A 9,130-nucleotide genomic window follows, 5' to 3' on the forward strand; every position below is an offset into this window, starting at 1 on the left:
AAAAAGAAATAAGCTATACTTCTAAATGTGGAAATAGTATGCTCTCATGAGAAATTAATAAACTTGATACGAAAAATTAATAACCTATATTTCTCAACAATGGAATTAGTATGTTCTCATTCAAAAACAAAAAGTATGTCCTCATGAGAAATTAATAAACTTGATACGAAAAATTAATAACCTATATTTCTCAACAATGGAATTAGTATGTTCTCATTCAAAATTATAACGAGAAATCAAAAGGGGCATTCCGAGAATCGAACTCGGGACCTCTCGCACCCAAAGCGAGAATCATACCACTAGACCAAATGCCCGTTACTGAGAATTGATCGGTCATTATATATTTAAACTATTTATTTAATCTCAAATTACACTCCGCGGCGAACGATCGTATAGAATTTCCGATTCTTTCATAGAGTAATATTGTTCTAATGCCTCAGGATTTCGAGGGTTTCTTGAATAATCTGCAAACTTGGGACGCCCTCAAGTATGCAGATAGCGCGTCAAAAACTCATGCCAAAGTAGCACAAAGAGTGAGCACATATTTCAAAAACAGTACATTAAAGCAGTTTATTTTTCCCGCGATGAGTATGATTTTCATATTTCCTTCTCGTTAAACTTCGGATAGTGCTTGTGTCGAGCTCGATAATTGATGCCTTTTCCGGGAGAGATTTCAATTTGGAATTTTTATCATCACTTATCTCTGTTTTGCGGTTGTTTTGAATCCCTCAAACAAGAAGGGTTGTCGATCAAAATTAAGTTTTGATGCTTCAACCGGAGCTACAAACCTAATTTGTGCACAGAATAGTCTGTTCGTCTGCCATGAGTAATCACTCACAGTATTAGAAGAAAAGATTGAAGATGGGTTCTCAAATTGATGCAAATTCTTGGTCTAGCGCTTCTCTACCCAAGAACACTCCGAACGTTCTCTAGAAGCAATCACTTGATAATCCGAGAGTGACACGAGGTCTACTCATGTATACAGACACTTGGAAATGCCTAATATTACAGATTTGAATACATGAACCATTTGGAATGATGTTTCAAAAAAAAAAAAGAGCCAATTGATATCTTGGTATTTGACAATTTCTGTTTTCTCCAACCTTATCAGTATAGCTAGACGAGCTTCTGGATTTATGACCTCTTTTCTGCTTCTAATTATTCTTATCACAAATTTGTCCTATGTGAAAGGTAGTCGCTTTGTATCTGATACAACTCAAGATTAGCGGAAAAGTATAAATGTAAATTTTGTAGAACTTTTTGACCTTCATGTGCCAATTTTTTCTGTTGAAGAATTTTTAGTTTCTATCCTGAGTATCTGAATATTGACCAGTTCTTCTGCATTTTGTGGGCTATCTTGGTTTTCATTCTAGTTCACTATCTCTGTTACTGTTTCTGTCTGTTGATCTTTTTCTTTGTGATTTTAGATCATTTCCCGAGACTCTGCCAAGGAAAGGAGAGAAACTTCTACGTCTGAACTCAAGAGACCCGGAAACTACCCCAAGTTCAGTGATGAAGCTTCTCGAAAATTTGATAGTTCGAGTGCAATGAAATACCTTTCATCTCACAGATTAGATGAAGAATCTCCACCATCAGCTACATCGGAGAAGGAGCTAGTAAGATTTTCTCTCTCGTCTTGTCTATAACCATCTCTCCTGTTATCTGTTTAATACATATTTGGTTTTTTTCATAGGGAAATGAATACTTCAAGAAGAAAGATTTTTCCAAGGCAATTGAGTGCTACTCCCGAAGCATTGCGCTGTCGCCAAATTCAGTGGCATATGCGAACAGAGCGATGTCTTATATCAAACTGAAAAGGCAAGCTCTTCTTTTTTTGGCATACATCTTGTTTCCATTAATGTAAGTTTTTTTAGCTTCATTTTCTTTCTTGCAGATACGAAGAAGCCGAGGCTGACTGCACTGAAGCCTTAAATTTAGATGATAGATATGTGAAAGCATACTCAAGACGAGCTACAGCCAGGAAAGAACTTGGGAAGCTCAAGTCATCCCTTGAAGGTTCCATTATCATCCCACTTTCATCTTTAATCTCAAGTTTGTTACTTTTAATGAGGATTTAACTTCAGATTCTGAGTTTGCTTTGAGGCTTGAGCCCGCCAATCAAGAACTCAAGAAATTGTTCGCTGAGACAAAAGCTCTTTATGATGATGTGAGTATTCAGGCATTTTCTATTCTTTCCAGGAGAGAGAACTCTGATAATTAATCTTATGAATTTGGTGTAGGAACTTTCCAGAGAAAAATCTAATGATCTCAAAGGCACCGACAAGCCCATTCCCCCCAAAAAGATTTCAGAAATTGGAAGAAAAACAGAAGACAAACAAACGGCCTCTCACCCAGTCGTTGATCTTCCCAGTGAAGAGAAGGTATTTTTCATATTTCACATTCTCCAGAGCTTGACATTTTTTGTACTTTAGTCTCTGCCCTTGTTTATCCAAAATCAAACAGAGAAAATATGGGAAGAAAGGAGGGCAGAACGTGCCCGCTCGTGATCTCGCGTCACGCGCAGTTTCTTTAGCGGCGAGCGCCATTCCTGAGAAAATCTCCACTCCGAAGACAGCCTACGAATTTGAAGTATCGTGGAGGCTTCTTTCTGGAGACTCTGCTAAGCAGGCCAACTTATTGAAGGCAATCTACCCATTCTCAGTATTCATCTGCTTCTGCAATTTCTCTAATTTCTTCTCTGATGTGGTTTTTCTTTACCTTCACAGAGCATACCTCCACCGTCACTGCCTCATCTGTTCAAGAATGCGCTCTCTGCTCCAATGCTATTTGAAATCGTCAAGAGCACCTCGACATTCTTCAAGTATGCCATTTCTTGAACTTCATCCTTCTATTTCTGCTCCCTGAATCTTTGATTGATGAGTAAAAGCTGTTTCAGGGAGGAGATGGAGCTTGCGTTGGAGATTTTAGATGGTTTAACCAAGGTCCCTAGATTTGACATACTTGTTATTTGTATGCCACCAGAGAATCGAGATGGTAATCATTATCAGCAAACTTTGCCTCAACATTCCTAAATTTGCATGTTCTTCTTTGACAGTTAAGCCGCTTTGATTACTAATTACTATACTGTTCTTTTCTAATGAAGATATAGTATTATCATTTTGAGCTGATATTTCACTTTTTCTATTGGCAAAATACACGGGGTAGGGTACATCCAACCCTGCGGTTGTACCCATAGACCGATCCATCCGTGCCCTGGACGCCAAATAATTTATATATGAAGTGGATTGTTTATCAACGTTTATTACATTACACATTTTTTTTAGAACCTTTATAGAGTAAAAAAAGGTTCTCAAAAAAAATGACACAAAAATAAATTATTTGGTTATGGACGAATTTTTTTTTAATTAAATTTCAATTCACAGCTAACTTAAGATGAATGAACCATAACTATGTAGTTTGATATTTCACTTGATATTGACAGCAAACTCTCAGCTTCATGGGGATGACATAGTTTTTAATCTATTTTGCTTTTCTGATTAGCATCTTGTTCCTTCAGCTCTACGCAGGATCTGGGAGGAAGTGTTTGCTGATGCCGTTCCCAAAGAGCATACTGCGGCATTGCTTCTTTTACGGCGCCGATACAGCATGGGCGCTTGAAGAACTTGCTTTAGTTTCTCTTCATTGATGAAACAGAGAGCCTCGTGATGGTGAGCGGTATGCAGATAACGGGAGGGGCCAGAGTGAGAGTCTCGAGGGGAGAGAGAAATGTTGATAGAGAGAGAGAGACTGAGACAGAGAGATCATTTGTGGAAGATCAACTCATCCTTTTATCCTTCATGGAAATCAAGGAGAGCATTTTCCTTTCATGGCAAAAACCCATGAAAAAGTAAACAAAATATGTTTTCAGGTGGATTCCCTTCTCTCCCTGATATATATATCCGCTCTTTCCATCTCCATCTCTCTATCTCTGTCTCGCAATCCATCTATTTATCTCTATCCATCTCCATCTATCTATCTCTGTCTCTCTCCGTCTCTCTATCTCTGTCTCTCTTTCCATCTATTTCACTCTCATACTCCATTGCCACATCTCTCTCTCGCCATCTATCTATGCCTCTCTCTACATTTATCTGTCTCTCTCTCTCCATATCCATCTCTCTCTCACACACACTCTATCTGTCTCCCTCTGTGTTACTGAAGCTATGTTTAATTGTGGTGGTGTGGGGTATATCTGAAGCAAAACTTGGATTGCTGTCAGGGAGGTCCAGAGATCTCTTTAATAGCAAATGAGATATGAAAATTGTTTTTGAACATCATAAATCTAAAATCCAAAATCACATTTCATTTAGCTAAATTTTACTTTAATCTGTAAGTAAGAAAGCCATAACATTCAATTGATTTAACATTCACCCATGATGATCACAATCCCTATGGGAATTGAAATGTGATTTGAAGGCAGCATCAACATCAATCAAAGTGTAATCGAAGGTCACCATCTAATCAGAAACTCAGAGAGTTCAGCCAGAATACTTACCTTTATTTGGTAAGAGGGAGACTGGATAGATTGATCGCATAGGACATCATATTCAAGAAATATCTTGCAAGCTTCTGAATGAAAACTTTAACCTACTGAGTTGGTTGCCAGCTCTTGCTGCTTTGACGTCACATAAATTATGTTTTTTGCTACAAATTTCTCTTTGAGATCTACGTTGATTGATGAACCACCATTTTCTAGATAATCTGCATTGCCTTGATAATTGCATTGCTTTATTGTAGGCCTCGTTGATGTGATTTTGCCTAGCTCTCCACTCCTTGATATGTTGATTTTTCCTATGTTCGAAATGATGAACTCGAACTTAGGTGTTGATTTTTTGTTAATATTTGAGTTACATCAATAATCATTTATAAACCTTTACTACGAAAACTACAATTGAGCTGAAATTTGAGGGTAGCTTTGTCTTCCTATCCTGTAGCCATTTGTATTGATGGATCTATAAATTGAGCCCCCAATAATTGTAAAAGACATCTTGAAGCTCACTTCTCCGAGACAGTCAGATTCAAAGAAAGTGACGTTTTAAATGCCCATCAAGATTGTTCTTGGAGTCTTGAATGCTTGGAGAAGCTCAGTAGAGAAACGAGGAGGTTGATCTGCATCAGGAAAATGCCTTGCTTCCAAAAAAACGTAGGTAACTAAAGCTAGTTTCTTGCCTTACATTGATCATTATTCAACACATTCACGTAGGTAGATCATATCCATTTCATATTCACTATCCATCATCACCCATCACCATTCATCATCATGTACCACCTATGCACATATCATCTCATCACGTGTTCTCTGCTCTATTTATCTAAGCAAACCTAAACCATTATATCTGCCCATCTCATTTCACCCACAGCCCCTATTTCCACCACATTCATGATTACTTCTCATCTTCAAACCCTCATGTCTAATATTTAACCCAAATTTAGATATTTCTTCTTATCATTTCCCCTTATTATATCTTATCATCTCCTCTTCACATCTACCTCCATCCCACTCTCGTTTTGACTCGCTTTGTACATGCTTCACTATCTACCACTCATGGTAATATTCATATTTTCTTATAAAATAGTTCTTATCCCCATCTCAGCTCACCATATTCATCTTACCACTACTTTCTTTCCTATGCATATTCCTTCTCGTTTTCTTGAATTCACCATAGAGATAAATTTATTTCCCTTAGAACCAGCCCGTGCAGAAACAACTCATGCTCATCCACAATCTAGTACGTTCAAATTATTTTACCCTAATTTTGAGTCTGTAGTAGAGATATTGGTGAATATGTTCTCTAATAATCTCCATTACACATTACAATTAAGTAGGATATTACTCATCTATTGGAAACTCTCCATGGGAAACATTTTTGGAAGGATAGAGAGAGAAAGATCGAAAACATAAAATGACATACTCATCTACTATTTTTTCTGGTGAGATCTCTAAAGAGAATGTCATGGAGGAGAATATGAGAGATGTGTGGAAAAAACCTCATTAGTCATTAGAAAAGCATTTCAATTTTTTCATGTTTTTTGTTAAGGGACTTGAATTGATATTGTGAGGTTTTCAGGTTCTACTACCTTACAAAGTGAAGAGATTTGAAATATATTTTAGCAAGCAACTAAGGAATGCACATACCCCATTAACGACTGTCTCAATCACATTTTTATTTCAAAGAAAATTGACACTTTTTGTAAAAACCTTTGACAGAGAAATTGAAGGAAACATCTTTTTTCTGGCTTCTAATCCTTTTAGTCGAATAATTACCCCTTAAAATAATCGCCCTTTAAGTTGTCTCGAGCCTGCTGGACGACCAGAACTTTGTCATTTTAGCCAGCCAAAGAACAAAACAAAAGGATACCAAAACCACAAATACTCTCCAGTAAGTTTGAATCTTTAATACCTCTCTCAGTTTAATCAATCCTTTCCCCATGGTTTAAAACTAAAATTTGGAGCTATGATATGATAAATCTAAAAGAATGCTAGATCGGTATAAATTAACACTATGAGTTCACCTCTTTTGACTTAACATACTAAAAACCATAGATTATTTCAACTTAGGACAAAAATGAGAGCACAAAACTTTCTCACATAAATAAAATGACGTCATAATAAAGTACCTCAGCCCGTCTTCTTATCCTTGTTCTTGCGGGGTGGGACCACTGACCATCCGTCCTCATCAATGACCTGCTTGGGTATTCTCTCAACAGCAGCTACAGGCTCCGAGTTCAACGCGTCCGTCATCATCATGTCTGATTCGTCTTCCTCGTCCTCGTTCATCATCTGTCTCAGCAGAAATAAACTTATGATAATAAGGTAAAAGGTGTAGTTTTGATAAGGTTTTCTTAAAGAAACATGATCCTTGTTGGAAACCCACAGAAGCCGGGTTTTGATTTTGGGAAACAAGTGGAAAAACCAAATCCACTGCATGATAAATGTATGAATGGGAAGGATCGTCGTTAGTTCTAATTATGATAATACCAATATAAGCCCACAAGTATTTTCTCCATCTTAATTAGGGCCAAAATATTTCCTCCATCTTATATAAGGCCAAAGTATTTTCTCCATCTTACAGGCCTGATTTCAAAGAACGAGAAATTAGGAATGATTCCCAAGCAAACCCAAACAACAAATGATTCATACTTCGAATCAAACAAAAACATATGGGAAACATGATTTCCAACACTAGAACCGAGAAATCCATTTTTTATTATGGAAAAACGGAGAAAGACCACATACATTGCTTTAAAAATGTATAACTAACTCATATAATGAGAAGGATCGCCGTTGGTTCTAATTATGATAATACCAATATAAGGCCAAAGTATGTTCTCCATCTTACATGACCGATTTGGAAGAACGAGAGATTCAGAATGATTCTTGAGCAAACCCAAACGACAAAATGATTCATACACCGAATCAAACAAAAACATGAAGGAAACATAAATTCCAACAAGAGAACCGAGGAACCCATTTTCATATTATGGAAAAGAGGAGAAAGACCACCTACATTGCATTAAAAATGTATAACTAACCCGTATAATCTTAGTATATCCACATATTCTGAAAGTGGAAATGATCCCAGCGATTTATTATTCATGTATATTGAATTAATAAGGAGAATAAGGGAAGAGAGTGGCAAAGTAACAGACAGAGAGAATAAAAAGTTACCATCTGGCTTTGAGAAATAGCTTGAACGCTAGGCTTGGTCATCCTTAACTTTTCAAGTGATGCGTAATTGCCTTCAAGGCATTCTTCATGAAGGATCATTAATTTCTCTGCAACCTGAGATGAAGGAACATAACAATTAAGTGTCACAAATATACATATTAAACATAAAGTCGAAATCCGCTTCAAGGGTAACAAGGAAAACTTTAATTCTACCAAAATAAACTACACCATCGCCATAACTTGAAACCGTGCCATACCTCCATAATACTGCCATCATCAATTTCCGCATTAAACGAGCGAACCATGTTTTCGTCGAGAATTGCCTCCAAGTCATCGATGTACAAAGGCTCTGAGAACAAGACAAACCCGGCAGTAAACAATCAATTTCATTCATTGAAGATGATTTAAGATATAGTTGGACTTAGCAAAAGAGGTATGATTACCATTGGTCTGAATGAACCAGGAGATGACATCAGACTCGAGATCTTTGGACTTCTGGCGTGAATCCTTGCCCCCCCATCCATCCTCCACAGCCAACTGGAGAGCAGTCCAACGAGAGAGAACGAGAGAGACCCCTTCTATGAACAAAGGGATGGCCTCTGCCGATAACTCCTGGGGACAAGGGGGTTCTGATCCGGTAGAATCCATGGAATTTTTATCTATCTGCGCCTTGACCGCACAAAAACCCCTAGAATATTTCACAATGACACATGTGAGGAGGAGGAACCGTCCAAAATCAAAATCGAAAACGAAGCAATAAAAACATGAAGGCGAGGTTCGAGATGAATAGAATCGGATGAGTAAATAATCCCACGAGATAGGTAAGAGACGAAATTTAGAGAAAACAGTAGTAAAACAATGCCATGAACAGACAGAATGAGTAAATAATCAGAAGAGATGGATAAGAGACGAAATTGAGAAAAATAGCAGGTAAAACAACGCAGATCACGAAGCAAAAATACGAGGAAATCAAGATTCAGTCAAACAAAGAAAGCAGCAACAGATCAGATCAAACCTTCGCGAAGAAACGGCGAACTCGGCAGCGACGTCCGCGGGAGAAGTGATAGAGGGTAAACAGAAATCGAATTTAAACCCTTGCGGGAGAAGAGGACGGTTAGCCTGATCGGAAATCATGATCGAATGGACGGTCGAGATCGATCCGGCCGGTTAGATCGACCTCTTGATAATAATTTTGTTAAAATATGATTAGAAGGAATAAACTTGGTATGATCGCCATGAAGACTAAAAAATGACTTTTTAAAAACTAATGCCGAATCAAAGGGAATAATAAAAATCCGATGAATGGAAGGTAAAGATATCTTGATAAAATTTTAAAGTTAACATTTTTTCAAGATGCCCAGAACACAATGGAGAAGAGTTGGGAAGGCTTCTTCTTCCCATTAGGGCTATATTTAGTCTAGCTATGAATGTATTTTAACAATAGCAATAAGAATATATTTCCAA

General features: G+C 37.4%; 2 protein-coding genes and 1 non-coding gene across 4 annotated transcripts; 1 reads left to right on the forward strand and 2 right to left on the reverse strand.

Moving 5' to 3' along the window:
• Window positions 1-242: 242 nt before the first annotated feature.
• Window positions 243-314, reverse strand: TRNAP-UGG (transfer RNA proline (anticodon UGG)). The gene has a single exon. It is a non-coding gene; the product is annotated as a tRNA-Pro (tRNA).
• Window positions 315-388: 74 nt separating this feature from the next.
• On the forward strand, window positions 389-3,915 carry TPR5 (Tetratricopeptide repeat (TPR)-like superfamily protein). 2 transcript variants are annotated; one of them, XM_078582260.1, is made up of 10 exons: window positions 389-533; window positions 1,428-1,616; window positions 1,694-1,818; window positions 1,895-2,016; window positions 2,085-2,167; window positions 2,241-2,381; window positions 2,464-2,643; window positions 2,727-2,821; window positions 2,897-2,994; window positions 3,518-3,915. In XM_078582260.1, exons 1-10 carry the CDS (start codon window positions 432-434, stop codon window positions 3,616-3,618), a joined length of 1,236 nt encoding a protein of 411 aa, XP_078438386.1. In that variant the 5' UTR covers window positions 389-431; the 3' UTR covers window positions 3,619-3,915. The 2 variants fall into 2 exon arrangements, with proteins under 2 accessions (XP_078438386.1, XP_078438394.1); XM_078582268.1 differs by lacking the exon at window positions 389-533 and adding an exon at window positions 571-588.
• A 2,573-nt stretch (window positions 3,916-6,488) lies between these two features.
• LOC144708833 (uncharacterized) lies at window positions 6,489-8,786 on the reverse strand. Its single transcript, XM_078582279.1, has 5 exons — window positions 8,682-8,786; window positions 8,110-8,354; window positions 7,924-8,015; window positions 7,667-7,780; window positions 6,489-6,778 (listed from the first exon to the last, which is right to left on the reverse strand). Exons 2-5 carry the CDS (start codon window positions 8,312-8,314, stop codon window positions 6,617-6,619), a joined length of 573 nt encoding a protein of 190 aa, XP_078438405.1. The 5' UTR covers window positions 8,315-8,354; window positions 8,682-8,786; the 3' UTR covers window positions 6,489-6,616.
• Window positions 8,787-9,130: the final 344 nt, after the last annotated feature.

Source organism: Wolffia australiana, chromosome 1 (assembly GCF_029677425.1).
Source record: "Wolffia australiana isolate 7733 chromosome 1, ASM2967742v1".
Taxonomy (NCBI): Eukaryota; Viridiplantae; Streptophyta; class Magnoliopsida; order Alismatales; family Araceae; genus Wolffia; species Wolffia australiana.